The sequence below is a fragment of the Ranitomeya variabilis genome, chromosome 2, assembly GCF_051348905.1.
Source record: "Ranitomeya variabilis isolate aRanVar5 chromosome 2, aRanVar5.hap1, whole genome shotgun sequence".
NCBI lineage: Eukaryota > Metazoa > Chordata > Amphibia > Anura > Dendrobatidae > Ranitomeya > Ranitomeya variabilis.
This window is the reverse complement of record NC_135233.1, coordinates 919285380-919310252: the sequence shown is the minus strand read 5'-3', so window position 1 is coordinate 919310252 and position 24873 is coordinate 919285380. Positions and strand designations below refer to the sequence as shown.

General features: G+C 40.3%; 1 protein-coding gene across 1 annotated transcript in view; it reads right to left on the bottom strand.

Annotated features, from left to right (window-relative positions):
* The window catches only part of BCHE (butyrylcholinesterase), a 76497-nt gene that overhangs the window by 3483 nt on the left and 48141 nt on the right, over window positions 1-24873 (bottom strand). The window contains exon 3 of the mRNA XM_077290627.1: window positions 19707-19873. Within this exon, the coding sequence (XP_077146742.1) occupies window positions 19707-19873 (167 nt within the window). The remainder of the gene's footprint in view (window positions 1-19706; window positions 19874-24873) is intronic.

The window sequence follows — 24873 nt, the reverse complement described above, 5'->3', positions numbered from 1 at the left end:
GTTTGCTGCACTGAAAGCAAAGGGGCCAAATATTATTGCATGCCCCACTTTTCAGTTTTTGAATTTCCACAAAAATGTAAAATAACCAATACATTTCGTTCAACTTCACATTTGTGTTCCACTTGTTGATTCTCCACCAAAAATTTACATTTGGTATCTTTATGTTTGAAGCATGATATGTGGGTAAAGGTTGAAAAGTTCCAGGGGGCCGAATACTTTCGCAAGGCACTGTATGGGTTACTAAAGTATCATGATTTTGAATGCTACTTCTTAATTGATTTTTTTTAATCATATATACATTTGAAAATGCACAAGAGGCAACAAGACAATTAAACCATACCCATAAATTATGCCTAAAATTCACAACAAATTAGTTGAAATATGGTTTTAACCCCTATTTTTCAGGCAATTTTCCATTTTGCAATTTTCGTTTCATCCTTATTATTAAAAGAGCAATATTTTTTTTATTTATGTGTTGACATAACCATATGAAGGTTTGGTTTTTATTTTTTTTTGGGGGGGTGAAAAGTTGTTGAATTCTTGAATACTACCATTCATTTTATCATGTAATGTACTGAAAAATGGGTAAAAAAAATGTAAGTGGTGTGACATGCAGTTCCTCTGTGACTTTTTAGATTTTATTATCATGGAGTTAACTGTGTAGTAAAATTCACCTAGCAAAATGATTCTCCATGTCAGTTTGATAGTGGCAATACAAAGTTTATAAAGTTGTTTGTATGTTACAGAGGCAATGTTTATATACTGTATATGTATATAGTAAAAATATTATACAGCTTTTTAGTGCACTGTCCTAATGTTTTCTTAATGACAACTTGGAGTACATACAATATTTTAATTGTTTTTTATTTAATTTTTTTGTGAAATGTGTGTCAACTAAGTAACGTTCACTCTGGTGTTTTCTTTTGCTTTTCGATATATGATGTACAGTTTCAATTTATTTTTTATACCTTGCACACGAAGTTAAGTAGCTGTGCTGTTCCTAATTTTACTACTATATTTAACATTGGGTACACAGGCCATGCGAATGTATGCGGATGCCTCCACATGCCTCGTTTTGACGCTGCGCCAACCGCAACAAAATGCAACATGTTGCCTTCGACACAGTTCGGCACAGCATCAAAACGACGCATGCAGAGGCTTCCGCATGCATTCACATGGCCTGCGTACCCAAAGTTAAAGATAGATTCAGTGTGAATTTACAAATTTCATAGTCATGAAAATGCAGAAAAATCTTTAAATGAGAAGGTGTGTCCAAACTTTTGGTCTGTACTGATATATATTGATAGATAGATTGATATTCATGCATAAATTCCTTAAAAATTGCCATGAGCTTGACAACATGCTGTGAATATACAAAGATTGTGCAGATATAATGTCCAAATAGTGCTGACACGATGAGAGTAAATAATCACAAAGGAGTCACATAAGGTTAGTGTAAGAAGTACAAGAAATACATAAATGAAATAGTAAATGGGAAAGAGAAACCTGTGAAGTCAGACTGAAAATAGCATACGGAATGAATCCCACGCATATCACCAACTCCCTATGGCTTCCTCAAGGGTAAAGGTGTAGTGAATGTTAAACCAAACTCTTTAAATACAGATACTTAATAGAACAAACAATTAAAAACATATTTCTCCTTTTGTTATTTCTAATAAAGTTTTCTTATTTGGTGATCCAATAACGTTTGCATGCTTCTTCTTTATCATGCTTTAGAATAATATTTCTGGCGTAAGTGGATCGCCCCTACAGGGCAGCAGGGTACTCGGTACTGGGTCCTGAGTTCACAGGGGGATTTCACGGCGGCAACCCGGTCCGTGGCCCTGGAGCGTCCATGTAAAAGGGGAAAGGTCTTTAAAGGGAATAAAGTTTGTGTTCGTGACGCCACCTGTGGCATTCGGTCAGTGGGGACTGATGCTACTTTAAGGGGTCCTCTGGGGTGATGTTATGGCAGCTAGATGGTATAACTTCCCACAGGTGAAGTGTATCCCCAGGGCTCCCGGTGTGTAGATGGAAGATGGTGAGGAGTCCAGTAAAGAATGAGGACACAAGGTTGCAGTCTCTTTACATTGGTTTACTGAAGACTTCAGCACCCACAGTCCAGAGCACCAGATCACAGGGCAGGCAGGGTCAGGCCGGCTTGAAGGCAAGTTAGGGGTCCCCTTACCCAGGTGGAAATCAAAAGCCTTCCTCTGGTGCTGTGGTGTTGTAGTCCCTTACGGCTTAAAGCTCCACATAAGGTCTTCACAGATGTTATCTCTCTCTGTCCCCCAGGTAGGATAGGACATAACCCATCTGGCTGGTGGCTGGAGGCTGTTTATAGGGACTCTAGCATGCCTCGGCCTCGGAGGGGTGCCACCGTGCCTCCTGGGTGTTAGGTCGGAGAGGTAACGTAAAGTTCAGCTGTCCTGCCGGTCTCTGATGTAAGTCATAGAGTGCCTTACGATCCTCGGTGTTCCGGCTACCAGTCCTGCGCCTCAGAAGGAGACAGCCTGCTCGGGGCTGGTCTCCCTCTGATATCCACTCCTGTGCTTTGCTCTCCTGCACGCTCTCTGCAATCAATTCGGCTTTCTGAATGTCTCTTTCCAGGAACTGCTGCACTGGGGCTACACAACTCAGTAAAACCTTTGCCTCCCTCAGATGGCTCCTGTCTGCTTTCTGGCTGGAACCCTCTGGAAAACTGACTGACTCTCCCTACAGACTACCAGTTATATCTATATGGGGAGTCACATAGCAAGTAGGATCAAAAGCTCCCCCTGGTGGCCTGGAGTGTGAATGTGATGCATGTTTGTGGTACCTGGTTACAGTTATCCCTTCTTGCCTTCAAGCGTAACATCACTCTCCCCGTGAGGAAAGCAATGCTACTGTGACGACCAGGACCCTGGGGCACCACATAAGTAATTCAATGAGTAGAAACAATCATGCCATGCTAAAATCCTGCTGCTGGTCTATCCATTTTGTACATAAAAGTGCCAAAAATTTGCAACTTTTTTCGCATATTTGGATTGTGCAAAAATAATCCCACTGTGATGAATCAGAATCTGTGCATATTTCTTATGCCATGTCACCTATTTTTCTTAAATTTTATAAAAAATAAATATAAGTATATATTTAAAAGAAAAAGACAGTTTCCATAAATGTTAGGTGACAGGTAAGAATAAATATTGTACAATTCATTTAATAGCAACTTTATCAACAATGTAACAATGGACATTTATAAAGATTTTTTTAAGTGTCCTCTTGAGATATAATAGACTCTACTCTTTTTATTAACCCCTTTCTGCCATTGGACATACTATTCTGTCCATGTGGGGTGGGCCCTACTTCCCTAGTACATCCAGAGCAATCGGCCGCGCTCACGAGGGGAGCGCGGCCGATCGCGGCCGGGTGTCAGCTGACTATTGCAGCTGACATTCGGCACTATGTGCCAGGAGCAGTCACAGACTGCCCCTGGCACATTAACCCCGGCAAACTGCAATCAAACATGAATGCAGTGTTCTGGCGGTACAGGGAAGCACGCTCCCTGCGTGCTTCCCTGAGACGATCGGTACAAGGCGATGTGCTCACCTTGTACAGAGCGTCTCCTCCCTGCAGGCCCCAGATCCAAAATGGCCACAGGGCTGCATCTGGGTCCTGCAGGGAGGTGGCTTCACAGCGCCTGCTCAGAGCAGGCGTCGGGAAGCCTCCCTGCTGTGCATGGCAGATCGCTGATCTGACACAGCGCACAGCAAAGTGTCAGATCAGTGATATGTGACTTTATTGTGAGGTCCCCACCCTGGGGCAAAGTAAAAAAGTAAAAAAAAAAAAATACATGTGTGAAAAAAAACAACCTAAATAAATAATAATAATAAAAAAATATTGTTCCAATAAATACATTCCATTACCTAAATAAAAGAAACAATAAAAAGTACCTATAAAACTGTCCCACTAGATAACCCCTTCAGTGAACACCGTTAAAAAAAAAAACAAGGCAAAAAACGCTTTATTATCATACCGCCAAACAAAAAGTGGAATAACACGCGATCAAAAAGATGGATATAAATAACCATGGTACCGCTGAAAACGGCATCTTGTCCCACAAAAAACGAGCCACAATACAGCATCATCAGCGAAAAAGTAAAAAAGTTATAGTCCTCAGAATAAAGCGATGCAAAAATAATAATTTTTTCTATAAAATAGTTTTTATCGTATAAAAGCGCCAAAACATAAAAAAATATATAAATGAGGTATCGCTTTAATCATACTGACCCAAAGAATAAAACTGCTTTATCCATTTTACCAAACACTGAATGGTATAAACGACCCCCCAAAAGAAATTCATGAATAGCAGGTTTTTGGTCATTCTGCCTCACAAAAATTGGAATAAAAAGCGATCAAAAAATATCACGTGCCCAATAATATTACTTAAAAAAGTCAACTCGTCCCGCAAAAAACAAGACCTCACATGACTCTGTGGACCAAAATATGGAAAAATTATAGCTCTCAAAATGTGGTAATGGAAAAAATATTTTTTGCAATAAAAAGCGTCTTTTATTGTGTGACGGCTGCCAATCATAAAAATCTGCTAAAAAACCAGCAGTAAAAGAAAATCAACCCCCCCTTTATCACCCCTTAATTAGGGAAAAATAAAAAAATAAAAAAAAATTATTTATTTTCATTTTCTCATTAGGGTAAGGGCTAGGGTTAGGGTTAAGGGTAGGGTTAGGGTTAGGGCTAGGGTTAGGGTCAGAATTAAGTTTAGGGCCAGGATTAGTGTTAGGGCTAGGGTTAGGGCTAGGGTTAGGGTTAGGGCTAGGGCTAGGGTTAGGGCTAGGGTTAGGGCTAGGGTTAGGGCTAGGGCTAGGGTTAGGGTTAGGGATAGGGTTAGGGTTAGGGTTTGGGCTAGGGTTAGGGCTGCAGTAAGTGTTGGGGCTAAAGTTAGGGTTGGGGCTAAAGTTAGGGTTAGGGTTTGGATTACATTTACGGTTGGGAATAGGGTTGGGATTAGGGTTAGGAGTGTGTCAGGGTTAGGGGTGTGGTTAGGGTTACCATTGAGATTAGGGTTAGGGGTGTGTTTGGATTAGGGTTTCAGTTATAATTGGGGGGTTTCCACTGTTTAGGCACATCAGGGGCTCTCCAAGCACGACATGGTGTCCGATCTCAATTCCAGCCAATTCTGCGTTGAAAAAGTAAAACATTGCTCCTTCCCTTCCGAGCTCTCCCGTGTGCCCAAACAGAAGTTTACCCCAACATATTGGGTATCAGCGTACTCAGAACACATTGTACAACAACTTTTGGGGTCCAATTTCTCCTGTTACCCTTGGGAAAATACAAAACTGGGGGCTAAAAAATAATTTTTGTGGAAATTTTTTTCTTTTTTAATTTTCACGGCTCTGGATTATAAACTGTATTGAAACACCTGGGGGTTCAAAGTTCTCACAACACATCTAGATAAGTTCCTTGGGGGTCTAGTTTCCAATATGGGATCACATGCGGGGGGTTTCTACTGTTTAGTTACATCAGGGGCTCTGCAAATGCAATGTGATGCCTGCAGATCAATCCATCTAAGTCTGCATTCCAAATGGCGCTCCTTCCCTTCCGAGCTCTCCCATGCGCCCAAACGGTGATTCTCCCCACATATGGGGTATCAGCGTACTCAGGACAAATTGCACAACAACTTTTCGGGTCCAATTTATCCTGTTACCCTTGGGAAAATACAAAACTGAGGGCTAAAAAATAATTTTGGGGGGAAATTTTTATTTTTTTATTTTTACGGCTCTACATTATAAACTTCTGTGGAAGCACTTGGTGGGTCAAAGTGCTCACCACACATATAGATAACTTCCTTAGGGGGTCTACTTTCCAAAATGGTTTCACTTGTGGGGGGTTTCAATGTTTAGGCACATCAGTGGCTCTCCAAATGCAACATGGCGTCCCATCTCAATTCCTGTCAATTTTGCTTTGAAAAGTCAAACGGCTCTCCTATACTTCCGAGCTCTCCCTTGCGCCCAAACGGTGGTTTACCCCCACATATGGGGTATGAGCGTACTCAGGACAAATTGCACAACAACTTTTGGTGTCCGATTTCTTCTGGTGTCCGATTTCTTCTGGTACCCTTGGGAAAATAAAAAATTGGGGGCGAAAAATCATTTTTGTGAAAAAATATGATTTTTTATTATTACGGCTCTGCATTATAAACTTCTGTAAATCACTTAATGGGTCAAAGTGCTCAACACACATCTAGATAATTTCCTTAGGGGGTCTACTTTCCAAAATAGTGTCACTTGTGGGGGGTTTCAATGTTTAGGCACATCATTGGCTCTCCAAACGCAACATGGCGTCCCATCTCAATTCCTGTCAATTTTGCATTGAAAAGTCAAACGGCGCTCCTTCCGAGCTCTCCCTTGCGCCCAAACAGTGGTTTACCCCCACATATGGGGTATCAGCATACTCAAGACAAATTGTACAAATTTTGGGGTCCATTTTTCTTTGGTTTACCCTTGGAAAAATAAAACAAATTGGAGCTGATGTAAATTTTTTGTGAAAAAAAGTTAAATGTTCATTTTTTTTAAACATTCCAAAAATTCCTGTGAAACACCTGAAGGGTTAATAAACTTTTTGAATGTGGTTTTGAGCACCTTGAGGGGTGCAGTTTTTAGAATGGTGTCACACTTGGTTATTTTTTATCATATAGACCCCTCAAAATGACTTCAAATGTGATGCGGTCCCTAAAAAAAATGGTGTTGTAAAAATGAGAAATTGCTGGTCAAATTTTAACCCTTATAACTCTCTAACAAAAAAATTGGGTTCCAAAACTGTGCTGATGTAAAGTAGACATGTGGGAAATGTGATTTAAGGGCATAAAAATTCAAAGTTGGAAAATTGCAAAATGTTCAAAATTTTTGCCAAATTTCCATTTTTTTCACAAATAAATGCAGGTAATATCAGAGAAATTTTACCACTATCATGAAGCCCAATATGTCACGAGAAAACATAGTCAGAATCACTGGGATCCGTTGAAGCATTCCAGAGTTATAACCTCAAAAAAGGGACAGTGGTCAGAATTGTAAAAATTGGCCCAGTCATCAACGTGCAAACCACCCTTGGGGGTAAGAGGATTAAAGAGTGAAGCCACAACTCTACATAATATTTTATGTGAATTTAAAAAATATTGCAGGTTGTATGACATACATACAATGCTGAAAACTTTCCAGCATTATCTTCACAGGTGTTTCTATGAAATCACACTGAGCAACTTCTGAATGTTTTCAAAATCTGTGCTCTTGTCATTTCTCTGTAGATTTCTAATAGAACAGAACTCTTCTACCTAGGGAGGTCTACAGTCCTAAAACAAAAGCAGCTAGCACTCTAAAACATCAATGTTCTGTGAATTATTTTAAGGCTTGGATATACACATGTTTATTTTAAGTGCAGAAACCAGGCTTGTGTTATAATAATGGAATCATACAGATAAGGTAAGAGGATACGCCTGTGCACACATCTGAGGATGTACTCATGATTGTCTTTGAGCACCCACATTTTTTTGTTGTTGCAAAAATTGATTTACCTAATAAATAGAGCAGAATGATAACATATGAAATAACCATACTACAATATGCACATCAGCTGTCTTGTGGAGGTCAGTGTTGGATTACCTTGTCTTTGGGTTCAAATATGACTGCAGAACCTAAATACAAAAGACTGAAGGATGTTTCTTGCAGCTATCAAGTTGCAGGTTTTTTTGTCTAGTTGTATAAAAGCTCAGTGGATAGGATTTCATAGACAGTCTTTAGTATTCAAAATGAGAGATTATAATTGAAAAATACACTCTAAAGGGACATTCAGATAACTGTTTTATTGCTGAGAAATCATCTTTTATCACTTTATATAATTGACTTCTTCCAAGCTCCAGGGTGGATGGTGTCTTGAGATAACTCTGCCTCCAGAGCTAATTTTAAATATAAGGGGGAGTTGCCAGTGGCCTCTCTCTGCTGTACTGATAACGGACACATCTGCGGGTTCCTTTCAGCTTCAGCCTCCAGCTCACAGGAAGGCAGGGTGCAATATTTTGCAATACAGCAGAGCTGAGAGAGAAGCAAAAAATGTGTTTTCAAGAAGACAAATTTAATTTCTCCTGTTCTGTGCTGGTTACTTGTCTCACTGGTAATTCCCCCTTCATTAAAATATGCTCTGGGGGCAGAGTTATCTCCAGACATCATATGCCCCACAGCTCGGAAAAGGTCACTTATATAAAGTGGTAAAAAATAATTTCTCAGCAACAACACAGCTTATATGAGACACAAAGTGAGGCTTGTTTTCAGCAGTCTATAACATGTATGGCATTATTAATAGTTTAGATAGGTCAACTGTGGTAACAGATTCCCTTTAAAAGGGGTGGTCAAAAAAATTACACTCACTTTTTAATCCTAAATATCCATTGAAAGTCATAATATAAGCTCTTTTATTAAAAATTCCCTATAGTCCCCTAACTACTCTAACTGCTTTATTTTTTATTACCTATTTCCTGTTTAATGATGCTTCATTTGATAATCCTAAATGCAGGCGTGGATACATATAACCAGTTGTGCTCAAAAGTTTACATACCCCAGCAGAACTTTTGCTTTCTTGGCCTTTTTTCAGAGAATATAAATGATAACACCAAAATTTTTTCTCCACTCATGGTAAGTGGTTGGGTGAAGCCATTTACTGTCAAACTACTGTTTTCTCTTTTTAAATCATAATGACATCCCAAAACATCCAAATCACCCTGATCAAAAGTTCACATACCCCATTTCTTAATACTGTGTATTGCCCTCTATAACACCAATGACAGCTTGAAGTCTTTTGTGGTAGTTGTGGATGAGGTTCTTTATTTTCTCAGATGGTAAAGCTGCTCACTCTTCTTGGCAAAAAGCCTCCAGTTCCTGTAAAATCCTGGGCTGTCTAGCATGTTCTGCTCGCATGAAATCTCCCCAGAGTGGCTCAATGATATTGAAGTCAGGAGACTGAGATGGCCACTCCAGAACCTTCACTTTGGTCTGCTGTAGCCAATGACAGGTCGACTTGGCCTTGTGTTTTGGATCATTGCCATGTTGGAATGACCAAGTACGTCCCATGCGAAGCTTTTGGGCTAATGAGTGCAAATTTGCCTCCAGTATTTTCTGATAATGTGCTGCATTCATCTTTCCTTCAACTTTGACCAATTTTCCTGTTCCTTTGCAGCTCACACATCCCCAAAACATCAGTGATCCACCTCTGTGCTTTACAGTAGGAGTGGTGTTCCTTTCATCATAGACCTTGTTGACCTCTCTCCAAATATATCGTTTATGGTTGTGGCCAAAATGTTCAAATTTGGTCTCATCAGTCCAAATTACCTTGTTCCAGAAGTTTTGAGGCCTTTTTCTGTGCTGTTTTGCTTATTGTAGGCGAGATACTTTGTGGCATTTGCACAGTAATGGCTTTCATCTGGCGACTTGACCATTCAGCCCATTTTATTTCAAGTGCCTCATTATTGTTCACCTTGAAACAGCCACACCTCTAGTTTTCAGAGAGTCAGGTGTTAGGGCTAGCGGAACGCACTAAGTAATAGAGAGATTGATACGAGGTGTGTTAGCAGCCTGGGGTCCACCGTGCAGAGATACCTGCTGCAAAGTAATGGCGGATGGACACTGAGCTCATCCGTGGGTTAAACTTCACCCCGTGTGAAATGAAAGCAAGCTCTGTTGCCTCACAGAGTCGCGCTGTACACAGACAATAATACCCTAACTAGGGTTGTGCTTGCTCTGGAACTCTTCTGTGCTAACCGCACACATGAAGGAACCAGATGCTATGATGATGATGGAACCAAAGCTAAACAGACTCACACCACATATAAACTGAGTGGTAGAGTATCCACTGGCAACAGCCAAGCACAAATGATACTAGCGCATGGCCGTGCGGCCATGCAAACCTTTTATAGTTGTAGCTCTCTAGGACCTTCCTAGTGGACCAATAGGAGCTTCTACAGGACCTGAGCGTGTGACCCCCGACCTCCAACGAGAGGTCTTCCCTTGGGCATGCTCAGAAGGAGAAAAGCAGGACTTAGTCCCAGGAGCGCATGCTCACCGCCGAACAGTACTGGTTATAATGGCTGAAGCTGGAAGGGCATCAGTAACCAAACATGCAGTATCTGTCTGAGCCAGGCGCTGGGACTGACATCTCCACTGAGCAGGGTCCTCTGTGGCTGGAGAAGAATGGGAGACCGCAGCGGACATGGTTCGAGATTTTCCCTGTAGAGCGTCAGGAACTCGACACCTAACATCTGGTATTTTAGCTGATGTTATTTGTGGGTTTTTCTTTGCATCCTGACAGTTATGGATGAGATTTTTGTTGGTCTACCTGACCATGGTTTTGTTTTTACAGAACCCCTGATTTTCCATTTGTTAATCACAGTTTGAACACTGCTGACTGGCATCATCAATTCCTTGGATATCATTTTGTATCCCTTTCCTGTTTTATACAGTTCAACTACCTTTTCCTGAAGATTGGTTGACAATTCTTTTGCTTTCCCCATGACTCATGATCCAGAAACATCAGTAGCTGGATAAAAGATGCAAGAGTCTGTCTGGATCCCAGAAACTCACTCAGCTTTTATGCACACACACTGATTACAAGCAAACAGGTCACAGGTGTTATCTTTAGTAGCCATTCAATCCCATTTGTGTCAACTTAGGGTACTGTCACACAGTACCATTTTGATCGCTACGACGGCACGATCCGTGACGTCGCAGCGATCGTATGATTATCGCTCCAGCGTCGTAGACTGCTGTCACACGTTGCAATCACGGCGCTGGAGCGATGCCGAAGTCCCCGGTAACCAGGGTAAACATCGGGTAACTAAGCGCAGGGCCGCGCTTAGTAACCCGATGTTTACCGTGGTTACCAGCGTAAAAGTAAAAAAAAACAAACAGTACATACTTACATTCTGGTGTCTGTCCCCGGCGTTCTGCTTCTCTCCACTGTGTAAGCGCCATAGCCGGCAAGCACAGCGGTGACGTCAGACGTCACCGCTGTGCTCGCTTTCCGGCTGGCAGACGCTCACACAGTGGAGAGAAGCTGAGACGCCGGGGACAGACACCGGAATGTGAGTATGTACTGTTTGTTTTTTTTTTACTTTTACGCTGGTAACCACGGTAAACATCGGGTTACTAAGCGCGGCCCTGCGCTTAGTTACCCGATGTTTACCCTGGTTACAAGCGAACACATCGCTGGATCGCTGTCACACACAACGATCCAGCGATGTCAGCGGGTGATCAAGCGACAAAAGAAAGTTCCACACGATCTGCTACGACGTACGATTCTCAGCAGGATCCCTGATCGCTGCTGCGTGTCAGACACTGCGATATCGTAACGATATCGCTAGAACGTCACGAATCGTACCGTCGTAGCGATCAAAATGGTACTGTGTGACAGTACCCTTAATGTGCATGTTATCAGGCCAAAATTACCAGAGTATGTTAACTTTTGATGAGGGTCATTTGGATGTTTTGGGTTATCATTATGATTTAAAAAGAGAAAAAACAGTAGTTTGACAATAAATGGCTTCACCCAACATCTAACCATGAGTGGAGAAAAAGTTTTGGTGTTATCATTCATATTATCTGAAAAAAGGCCAAGAAAGCAAAAATTCTGCCGGGGTATGTAACAGGTGTATACAGGTGCTTCTTACAAAATTAGAATATCACCAAAAAGTTAATTTATTTCAGTCCTTTAATAATGCAAAAAGTGAAACTCATATATTATATAGAGACATTACAAGCAGAGTGATCTATTTTAAGTGTTTATTTATGTCAATGTTGATGATTATGGCTTACAGACAATAAAAATCAAAAAGTCAATATCTCAGTCAATTAGAATACTTTATAAAACCAGATTGAAAAATTATTTTAATATCCAAAGTGTTGGTGTTCTGAAATGTATGTTCAGTAATTGCATTCAATGCTTGGTCGGGGCTCCTTTTGCAACAAATACAGCATCAATGTGGCGTGGCATATAGGTGATCAGCCTGTGGCACTGCTGAGGTGTTATAGAAGCCCACATTGCTTTAATAGCAGCCTTCAGCTCATCTGCATTGTTGGGTTTGGTGTCTCTTATCTTTCTCATCACAAAACACCCATAGATTCTCTTAAGGGTTAAGGTCAGGCGAGTTTGCTGGCAAGTTAAGCACAGTAATACTGTTGTTTTTAAACCAGGAATAGGTACTGTTTGCAGTGTAGACAGGTGCCAAGTCCTGCTGGAGAATGAAATTTCCATCTCTAAAAAGCTTGTCGGCAGAGGGAAGCATGAAGTGCACTAAAATTTCCTGGTAGAAGAATGCGCTGACTTTGGTCTTGATAATACACTGTGGACCTACACCAGCAGATGACATGGCCTCACAAACCATCACTGATTGTGGAAACTTCACACTAGACCTCAAGCAGCTTGGATTATGTGCCTCTCCACTCTTCCTCCAGACTCTGGGACCTTGATTTCCAAATGAAATGCAAAATTTACTTTCATCTGAAAACAACACCTTGGACCACTGAGAAAGAGTTCAGTTCTTTTTCTCCTAGGCCCAGGTAAGATCCTTCTGGCATTGGCTATTTCTCATGAGTGGCTTGGCACAAGGAATGTGACACTTGCAGCCCATGCCCTGGATACTTCTGTGTGTGGTGGTTCTTGAAGCAATAACTCCAGCTGCAGTACACTCCTTGTGAAACTCCCTCACATTTTTGAATGGCCTTTTCTTAATAATCTTTTCGAGGCTACGGTTGTTTCGGTTTCTTGTGCACCTTTTTCTACCACACGTTTTCCTTCCACTGAAATTTCCTTATTATGCTTGGATACAGCACTCTGTGAACACCTAGCTTCTTTATCAATAACCTTTTGTGGCTTAACCTCGTTGTGGAGTGTGTCAAAGATGTGCCTTCTGGACATCTGTAAACTCAGCAGTCTTCCCCATGATTGTGGAGCCTACTGAAACAGACTAATAGACCTTTTTAAACATGCAAAACCTATAAACAGGCCAACACCAACAATAGATGTGCAGATCAAATGATCAAAGAATAGGGGAAAAAGGATAGATAAGGAAGGTTCATATCAAAGAGAAAAAAACACTAACAAGAACCAAAGTACAGAAATAATAAAGCTTTATTGAAACAACAGTAAAATAAATAATAAAATGTAAATGGGAAAATGAAAATAGAAAGCCAAAGAAATGGAACCACAGAAATAGGCAAAATGACAGGCAATATACACAATTGTATATGTACAAATATGCTCAAAAGTGCAAGTGCATTGTGCAACAACATGTACCCATAAACATACGTAATGTAGATGGTAATTGTAAATAAATACCAAGGTACACTTAAGAAGCAAAGGAATCCAAAGAGGCTGTGTGCCAAAATTGGAAAAAATGTGCAGAGCAGATGCAAGGGAAAATACATAAATGCCTGGAAGGTTACTTCTAAAACCATGGTGAGAAATATGTATTTGATCTCTCTGGGAAACAAGTCTTAATACTTGGAGGCAAAACCCTTATTGACAAGAACAGCAGTCAGACGTTTTTGTAGTTGATGATATTTTCTTTGAATCATAAATGGTCATATAAAGTATATATGGAGACAAGGCCTTCACATTGGCAAAACCCTAATTACTACTTTAATAAATCTGGTAAGTTCATCACTAGTGTTGAGCGATACCTTCCGATACTTAAAGTATCGGTATCAGATAGTAGCGGCCGATATCCAAAAAATATCGGATATCGCCGATACTGATACCCGGTACCAATACAAGTCAAAGGGACACAAGTATCGGAAGGTATCCTGGATGGTTCCCAGGGTCTGAAGGAGAGGAAACTCTCCTTCAGGCCCTGGGATCCATATTCATGTGTAAAATAAAGAATAAAAATAAAAAATAGGGATATACTCACCCTCGGATGCGCCCTGGTAGTAACCGCTGTAACCGGCAGCCTCCGTTCCTAAGAATGAGCGCGTGAAGGACCTTCAATGACGTCGTGGCTTGTGATTGGTCGCGTGAGCGCTCATGTGACTGCTCACGCGACCAATCACAAGCCGCGACGTCATCGAAGGTCTTTCACCCCTGCATTCTTAGGAACGGAGGCACCGCTAAGAGCAGGGGCTGCCGGACGGATGAGTATATCAATATTTTTAAATTTTTATTATTTATTTTATACATGAATATGGATCCCAGTGCCTGAAGGAGAGTCTCCTCTCCTCCAGACCCTGGGAACCATACGCACCGCACACTTCCGATTCCGATTTCTGATATCACAAAAATATCGGAACTCGGTATCGGAATTCCGATACCGCAAGTATCGGCCGATACCCGATACTTGCGGTATCGGAATGCTCAACACTATTCATCACTACATCATCATGTGAATAATATAATAGGCTATTGAAAATGTGGTGATGAAATCTAAATCTCCAAGCACTAAAAAATACTCGGAGGACACCCGAGCGTGCTCGGGAAATCTCGAGTAATGAGTATATTCGCTCACCACTAGTAATAATCAATATCTATAATAGATCTTAGTACATTTGTTGCATAAAAAATGTTAAAACTCCTCCAATAGGTACCTGTCAAATAGATTCTACCAACTGCTATTTCTTCCGAATTCTCCATATAAAGAAGTGCTTGGCTTGACTGAATGTTGGGGCAGGTGTGGATGAACATATTGCTCCCATCCGAAAAAAATTTGGATGAATTATTCTAATACCACTCTGATTAGACTCTGATTAGAATTTGATCAGAGTGTGATCCAATTTTTTTAGAGGTGGAGGAAAAAAACATGACCACACATGGATACCATCCGAGTAAGGTCTGATTTTTTCCATGAACACAAAGTTGAATTGGGAAAGAGCCATCCAATACTCTGGGGCAAATTCAAATTGTGGAAGGTGTAATTTTTTTTCCTCAAATCGACTCAGTTTGGGGAGAAACGACAGATAGCACTCATCCGAGTGATACGGCAATCCGAAGGAGCCCTTACTCTGTTCTCTGTTAGTGAACAACTGCCAGACTTCTCTGACATCAGTTTTTCTCCATGAGAAGAAAAGCAGTGGTCATCTAAAATTAGACTTGCTCCTTCAATTGTTCTTTTCCCTGCTATCATCTGTTGGGGCAGAGGGTCAATATGTTAGACTGTTAGCGGATCTCGACACTATTCGGATGTTAGGCTAGTGTGTATGATGAGGAATTAAACATGGAAAAGAGTTAAAAATAAAGTGTTAATTTACAAAAAAGGAATCAAGTTAAAAGTTCCTGTATAGTTCTGTTATAGTAAAAAATATCATTCTTTCAAAAGCAAATGTTCTGATAAATTTGAAATATCTTGTTATTACAAAATGACTTATACGCTAAAATTGCTATTACTACTTTATTGGCCATTGCAATAGATTTGCATACTAAGGCACAGAAGGTACAATTATGGTCCCAATTCAGCAAATCATCCTCTACATGGAACCATGGGTTATTTGCTCATCTACTTGTTGCCAGCTGCCAGCAAAGTGAGAATGTTCTTTATCAGGGAACAGAACAGTGAACAGTGAGACTCCAATAAGCTTACATACAGTAAAACAAAACTACAGCTATGAAAGCAGTCACGGTAATGCTGCTGCCAAATGAATGGTGAAGATTGTCTGTACATCCATTTATACTAGTCTGTCTTTTAATTGCAGAATAAACTTTTCTATTTCAGTTCACCTAGAAATTACATTTACTGTTTCAAATATCTACTATTCTGGGTTTTTATCCTCTTGAAAATCTCAATAGAGCTTAATGTAATAAAACAGCCCTTGATAATAACACCTGTGACAATAGAAACATAAACATCATTAAACATATGTCTTCATACATAATTGATCTGGTTAATTACTTCACAGAAATTCAATCCAATGTAACACTCTAATTCCACAGAGGAATTCACATCCTGAAAGGCAGTAGAAGGACACACAGTGTGATATATTATTGCCACCTGTTTACTTTCTTAGTGATAAGGTCACACAAATCAAATCATAAGTCATGCATCTTATTAACACTGACCTCATCAATCCAAGTGAAATGACTACCTCAGACAGAAATGAGACTGTCGCTAATAAAGTAAGATTAGTGTGTTCTGTTCCACCTCTAATTAAAATAAATTGTCCTTGTACTGGGTTTGATGTAAAGCAAAAATAAGTATTATCAAGAATAGTAAGTTAAATCTGACGTCAACATATAAGTTAATAAATCAATGAATCAATATAAATAAACCAACACAACACATACAACATTTCTGCATTTTAGATTAAATTATACTGTATTTTTTAATAATCAAAAATAAGGAACATATTGTACAGATGCCCAAACATCTTAGACTCCTAACAATTATATAACCCAACTACCCCTCACCTAGCTGAATGTTCATGTTTTTCAAAAATATTTAGAATTGAGAGTCCTCAGTGGTTGATACCTTTTAAAGGGCCACTGTCACCCCCCCCCCCAGCCGTTATAAACTAAAAGAGCCACCTTGTGCAGCAGTAATGCTGCAGTCTAACAAGGTGGCTCTTTTAGTTTTTGATTCATTTATTAGCTCAATAAAGCATTTTATAAATTGGCCACACATACCAGATATTATACCTGGAGGCGGTCCGAAGCGTCCTGTATGAATCCCCCAACTGCCGTCACTCTTCTCTTCAGGGCCGATGGTACCCGCCCCCTTCGCGTTGTTGCTTCTTAAATCCGGCGCCTGCGCTGTGCGTGCCTGCCTGGGGCCTGCGCAGTCTTCATTATCAGTAGCAGCTCAGATGCAGGGTGCCTGACTGCGCAGGTGCGGGCAGTGCGGCCGCCCTGTTACTGAATCCCCGCCCCGCACTGTGTTATTCATTATGCACAGTGCGGGGCTGGGGTTCCTAGGCATGCGCACTGCGCTTGTCAGACGCTCCCCCGGTCCCCCGCCTTCCAGCATTGCCCGAATATACAGGTTTCATTGCCGACGTTTGGAACAGCCACAAAGAACAACGCTGGAAGGTGGGGGACCGGGGGAGCGTCTGACAAGCGCAGTGCGCATGCCCAGGAATGCCAGCCCCGCACTGTGCATAATGAATAACACAGTGCGGGGCGGGGATTCAGTAACAGGGTGGCCGCACTGCCCGCACCTGCGCAGTCAGGCACCCTGCATCTGAGCTGCTACTGATAATGAAGACTGCGCAGGCCCCAGGCAGGCACGCACAGCGCAGGCACCGGATTTAAGAAGCAACAACGCGAAGGGGGCGGGTACCATCGGCCCTGAAGAGAAGAGTGACGGCAGTTGGGGGATTCATGCAGGACGCTTCGGACCGCCTCCAGGTATAATATCTGGTATGTGTGGCCAATTTATAAAACGCTTTATTGAGCTAATAAATGAATCAAAAACTAAAAGAGCCACCTTGTTAGACTGCAGCATTACTGCTGCACAAGGTGGCTCTTTTAGTTTATAACGGCTGGGGGGGTGACAGTGGCCCTTTAATGGTGAACTGAAAAGATGGTAACAAATTGCAAGCTTTTGAGACTACACAGGTCTCTTCATCAGGCACAGACTAATACAAATTCTGAAGAATCACATATTTATGCACAACATAGCCCATAAAAAAAAACCATGGATAAGACAGGACTCTCAGTTCTAAATATTTTTGATATATATATATATATATATATATATATATATATATATATATCTTTCCTGTATCATGTTTTTCAAAGGACATTAAACTTTTGCTAGACAGCTTTGAGGGTGGCTTTTCTACCCTAAGAACTAAACGGCATTTTGAATTTAAGAGGTGGAGCCTGCACCAATCAGCAAAACGATCATATAGATGTGGGTCCCATTCTATCTTGTTTTAATTTTTTACTCACCAGTCTTAAGCACACACCAGACTCCTTATGCAAATTCTGATGTAGCTCTCCATAACTCTGAACTTGTCTTTGGTTCTTCTGGTGCGGATCTTTGGTTTTTCTACTGCTATGTGACGACCACATGGTCAATTACGTGGTGGTGGACGTCATTGACTTTAATGACATGCATTGTCCCCTACACGTTTCAATAACAACTTATCTTTCAGCCAAATACAGTAAATCTGACAAAAATGGATTCATAAAATTCACTCATCTAATTAACCCCTTCATGAACCTGGGATTTTCCGTTTTTCCGTGTTCGTTTTTCGCTCCCCTCCTTCCCAGAGCCATAACTTTTTTATTTTTACATCAATATGGCCATGTGAGAGCTTATTTTTTGCGAAATGAGTTATACTTTTGAACGACATCATTGGTTTTACCATGTCATGTACTAGAAAACGGGAAAAGAATTCCAAGTGCTGTGAAATTGCAAAAAAACTGCAATTCCACACTTGTTTTTTGTTTGGCTTTTTTACTAGGTTCACTAAATGCTAAAACTGACCTGTCATTATGATTCTCCAGGTGATTATGAGTTCAATGACACCAAACATGTCTAGGTTCTTATTTATCTAAGTTGTGAAAAAAATTCCAAACTTTGCTAAAAAATCTGGGGTCGGTTGAGGGCTTATATTTTGTGTGCCGAGCTGACGTTTTTATTGATACCACTTTGGTGCAGATACATTCTTTTGATCGCCCATTAATGCATTTCAATGCAATGTCGTGGTGACCAAAAAAATGTAATTCTGGCGTTTCAATTTTTTTTTCTCGCTACGCCATTTAGCGATCAGGTTAATCCTTTTTTGTATTGATAGATTGGGCTATTATGAACACGGTGATACTAAATATGTGTAGGTTTGATTTTTTTATTGTTTTATTTCGAATGGGGCGAAACGGGGGTGAATTAAACTTTTATATTTTTTCACATTTTTTAAACTTTTTTTTAACTTTTGCCATTCTTCAATAGCCTCCATGGGAGGCTAGAAGCTGGCACAACTCGATCGGCTCAGCTACATGGGAGCTATCATCAGATCGCTCCTATGTAGCTGAATTCCTGCATTGCTATGAGCACCGACCACAGGGTGGCGCTCATAGCAATCCGGCATCAGCAACCACTGAGGTCTCAAGGACCTCTATGGTTACTATGCAGACGCATCGCTGACCCCCGATCATGTGACGGGGGTCGGCAATGCGCTCATATCCAGCCCGATGGCCGGAAGCACAGGTTAAATGCCCCTGTCAGCGTATGAGCGCTGCATTTAACTAGTTAATAGCGGCAGGTGGATCGCGATTCCACCCGTCGCTATTGTGGGCACATGTCAGCTGTTCAAAGCAGCTGACATGTCGCAGCTTTGATGCGGGCTCACCGCCGGAGCCTGCATCAAAGTGGGGGTTCTGACCTCGGACGTACTATCCTGTCCGAGGTCAGAAAGGGGTTAATTACTTTTCAGTATGCAAAGGACCATAAATACCCAACTACTATGAATAAAAGACTCTATAAGTTATGTGGTCTATGTAGTGACCATTACCTCTCTGGAGCCTTATAGTAATTAATCTTCTTTATAAAAAACATTTTTAATGCAGAAGAACTATTGTGATTATTATCACTAAATACTTTTGGATCTTTATTCGGTTATCAAACATTACAATAGTTGGAATCATAGGATCTCTTTATTGCAAATAAGATAACAATAGTGTCGTATCGAACTGTGCATGAAGTTTATGAAGTTGTCTTTAACTTTTTACTTTATATTTACCTGTTATCTGAAGGATTTGGGGATAGAATTTGTTCCAGAATCTGCACTGCTTGGCACGCATTTTCCGATCTGTCTTTAAGTCTTCTGTGTCTAACATAAGGTAATGTTGTTCATCGAGTGTGAAAGCTGGCCATCTGTTTTCCTGAGACTGAGCCCCGTTTGGATTGCTAAACGAAAGATATTTGAACATAACGACTGTTATTGCATACTTTGTTCATATTTTGTATTACGTTCTTTATATCAGCAGCCCTTTGGTTACTCATCCATATTCAAAACACACAACAATGCTTGTAATATCACTCAGAATTAAAAGCTCTGAATACTGCACTGTGTTGCTGGATTTATCAGTGATCGGTGCAGACTGTGCTATGCTCTGTACCTTATATATCAAGCTTAGAAACACAGATCAACAAAACGGAGTTGCTTTTCTAAGAAATTTTCACATTTCTGAATAAAAAATGAATTAAAATATAAAAGACAGAAAAGCAACACAAGTCAATGGCATACTAAGTTTTCTACAATACCTTTAAAAAATATGAGACTTCGAGCTACAAGTCTTAGAGACATCAACTTGTATAAAACCTTTTAATATTCAAGTCAGCTCTGTCAATGTTATCTCAGGCTAACAGATGCTGGGTAACATCCACTAATGGCTGCCAATGCATGGTGGATAGGAACCACATCTGTAGGTAGGATTTCCCTCACTCAAGGAAAGATTCAGTTTATCACCTTATTCTTGTATCTCAATATCCTTGGTAAAGAAGAAGAACTTGTTGACATCCATCCCAGCACTCATCACTCGGGGCATAAACTCCACCAACCATCACCTATTACAACCATGTTAGTGGCTAGCTCCTACCACCTGAAAAATGCATATTCTGTAAAGATGAAGCAAATCAAACACAATAAAACACTGAATAAACATTGTAGATCATGTGTGACAACAAAGTGGTGAAGAGAAGTTACCATCCGTTTACCTTTAGTCATATATGTTCATGTCACTTTAACACTACACAAGCTCTACATTAGTTGGATACAATCCTAAGGGTACCGTCACACAGTGCCATTTTGATCGCTACGACGGTACGATTCGTGACGTTCTAGCGATATCCATACGATATCGCAGTGTCTGACACGCAGCAGCGATCAGGGACCCTGCTGAGAATCGTGCGTCGTAGCAGATTGTATGGAACTTTCTTTCGTCGCTTGATCACCCGCTGACATCGCTGGATCGTTGTGTGTGACAGCGATCCAGCGATGTGTTCGCTTGTAACCAGGGTAAACATCGGGTAACTAAGCGCAGGGCCGCGCTTAGTAACCCGATGTTTACCGTGGTTACCAGCGTAAACATAAAAAAACAAACAGTACATACTCACATTCCGGTGTCTGTCCTCCGGCGTCTCAGCTTCTCTGCACTGTGAGCGCCGGCAAGCCGGAAAGCGAGCACAGCGGTGACGCGGTGACGTCACCGCTGTGCTTTCCGGCTATGGCGCTTACACAGTGGAGAGAAGCAGAACGCCGGGGCACAGACACCGGAATGTAAGTATGTACTGTTTGTTTTTTTTTACGTTTACGCTGGTAACCAGGGTAAACATCGGGTTACTAAGCGCGGCCCTGCGCTTAGTAACCCGATGTTTACCCTGGTTACCCGGGGACTTCGGCATCGCTCCAGCGCCGTGATTGCAACATGTGACCGCAGTCTACGACGCTGGAGCGATAATCATACAATGCTACGACGTCACGAATCGTGCCGTCGTAGCGATGTAAATGGTACTGTGTGACGGTACCCTAAGAGTCCTCAGATTGTTGTACATGTCTTCTAAGGACAATTGGAGTACTTTTGATTTGCCAAGAATGGAATTTTTGGAAAAGTTCAGGGAAGCTCACTCATCTCTAATATTTTTTACCATAGGAGGTAATGGACTCTTCATATAATTATGACATTTAAAGTAGAAAACTTATAAAAGTAAAGCATTTAGAGGGCTTTCTATGTCATATGCAAAAATGATTCTGACGGATCTTAGGCTAGAATATTTGAGATCAAGTAGCATTGAGGCAAACATTTTCCTAGACTTATTTTTGCTAAATCTTCATAATGAAATGACTATTTATTAGAGATCCAGTGAAAAAAAATGAATGCAATTGAATTTTACAAAAGTCTTGAATTGCCAAAATGGGGATTTTTTTTGCAAATTTTCTTCCATGCTGAGATAGAGAAATGACTGCCATTTTCTTGGACTGCAAAGGACCATCAAAAAATTATAAATAAATAAAAAATACTGTAACTCACCTTACCAACTATCTCTCTGGCCGCATTGGTTCTCACTGTCATCTATTTGGTACAAGTAGTGACTTCTGACGCTGGCTCTGTTGAGGTCCAGGAACATTCTGCCCGTGTGTGCTCGAGGTCATGACACATATTGTGATGTTTTGATGTTGTAACCTTTCATGCGATTTTAAAGAACTTTATTTGGCCTCATCAAATGAGGAAGTCCCAGCTCAGTGTGAGAGGCTCACACTGAGAGGGATTTAAGCAAGAGCAGTGGGGATCAAAAGATGTGAAGGGATGTGAGCAGGGAGGTGAGTATAAGAATTATTTTTATTTTTGATTCCTTCAGTTTTTATGATTTGGGACCAGGATTGACCCCAAAGCATAGTAAAGGGCATTAAAATCATGAAGAATAATATCTTTGTGAACCAAATTGCCCAGGAAAATCTGCACGAACAGGCAAATTTGCATTTTATTATAATCAGGTCATCTCTACTGCTTACAGATCAATTCCACGTAAGCAATTTTTGTGCTGATAATGCGCACATGAATGGATAGAAAATCTCACTTATACATTATTCGGGAAGGAGTTAATTGAGTAATTGAGTAGGTTGCCATATTATCTTGTGACCACTGCTTGCAATATAATTCCTGTTCCTGCTAATCCCAGTTCTCCTCACATAACCCCTTACTGTCGAAGCCTGTTTGCACTTTCCTGACATAGCCCTATTTTGCAAATCTGACATGTCACTTTAAATGGTAACAATTTTGGAATACTTTTACATATCCCAGTAATATCCCAGTAATTCTTAGAATCTATTTTCATGACACATTGTACTGTATTGTATGATAGTGCTATAATTATGTTGCTACAATTTGCATTTATTTATGAAAATATAGGCAACTTGGAGAAAATTTAGTAAAATTAGTAATTTTTAAATTTTGAACTTTTATGCACTTTTATCAGTCATACCACACAAAATAGTTCAGAAATAACAATTCCCATATGTCTACTTTAAATAACCATCATTTTTTTAAAGTACTTTTGTTTTGTTAGGATATTGGAAGAGTTAAAAGGTTAGAAGGAATTTTCATATTTTAAACAATATTTATAAAATCTATTTTTTGCAGACCTATTCAGTAATGAAGTAAACTTAAGGGGTCTAGATGTCAGAAACCCCCCCTCAAATCCGCTAAAGAATCTCTTTATGCCCGAAGCTAAATTAATAAATATAGTTAAAATCTAATAATTATCCTGTCTGAAAAATGCATAGAATCCTGCAAAAAAAGAAATAATTCCTGAGGAAGGAGGACGCTGGTGTGTCAAATCAATGCAGCCAGACAAAGCACTGGAGACACCAAAAGCACCAAAGATTGAGGTGTGACAAGTTATTCCCCACTCAGCTAATCCTCATTCAGTGAAACATCTCTATTTTCTAACAGATTTGGAAAGTCCTAATTCGCATCTATCCACATGTAGGCATAGATTTTTTTTTTTGCAGAATTCTATGCATCTATCATAGAGGATAATAATGATATTTTAACTATACTTATTAATTTAGCTTCTGGCATAAAGAAACTCTTTAGCACATTTAACCTATAATTGAATTTTGAAAAGCATTTTATGCACATAAATGACAAGTGCAACATTTTTATGTAGCTTACTATTCTCTGGGAATAAGATAGCGATATTGCAATCCTTGACAAGTTGTAAAACAAAGTCTTCTGAGTATGCTGATACACCATATGTGGCTACTCTTTGGGTATACGGCAGGGTTCAGAGGCAAAGGTGTGCTGTTTGACTTTTTTAGCGCATTTTTGGCTATAACCCCTTTCCGACTTTGGGTGTAATAGTACACCCACATCGGACTCCCCCTGTTTGATATGGGCTTCGACACTGAGCCCGCGCCTTTCCAGGAACATGTCAGCTGACATGTGCCCACAACATCCGTGAGTCGAATCGCGATCCACCCACAGCTGTTAATTAGTTAAATGCCACTGTCAATCTCTGACTGTGGCATTTAACTCACGCTTACTGGAAGCGGGTTCTGATCATTGCCTGCGAGCAGCAGAGGCGATCAAAGTACAGCAGTTTCTAGTCTCCCATGGAAGCTACTGAAGCATGCAAAAAGTAAAAAAAAAAGTGATTTTAAAAATATAAAAAAATTAAAATAATATAAAAGTTCAAATCACCTCCCTCTCATCCCATTCAATATATAACAACAAAAAAATCAGATATGCACATATTTAGTATCGCTGTGTTCAGAATCACCTGATCTATAAATATAAAAAAGAATTAACCAAATCGCAAAACAGCGTAATGAGAAAAAAAGTCACTTTTTTTGGTCGTTGCAACATTGCATTAAAATGCAATAAAGGGTGATCAAAAGGTCGTATCTGCACCAAAATGGTATTAATAAAACATCAGCTCGGCACACAAAAAATATGCCCTCACCCTACTCTAAATCAGGAGAAACGGAAATGCTATGGGTATCAGAACATGGAGCAATTTTTTTTTTAACAAACTTTGGAGTTTTTTCCCACCTCTTAAATAAAAAAGAACCTAGACATGTTTGATGTCTGTGAACTTGCAATTACCTGGAGAATCATAATGTCAGGTGAGTTTCAGCATTTAGTGAATATGGTAAAAAAAAAAGAACTAAAATAACCACTGTGGAATTGCACTTATTTGCAATTTCACCACACTTTTCCAATACATGATATCTTAAAACCAATGATGTGGTTTAGAAGTACAAATTGTCCCTTTAAAAATCAAGCCCTCACATGGCTATATTGACTGAAAAATAAAAAAGTTATGGCTCTGGGAAGAAGGGGAGCTAAAAATGAAAAAGCAAAAGCTGAATTACCTCTGGTTATTGAGGGGTTAAAAGATTGTGG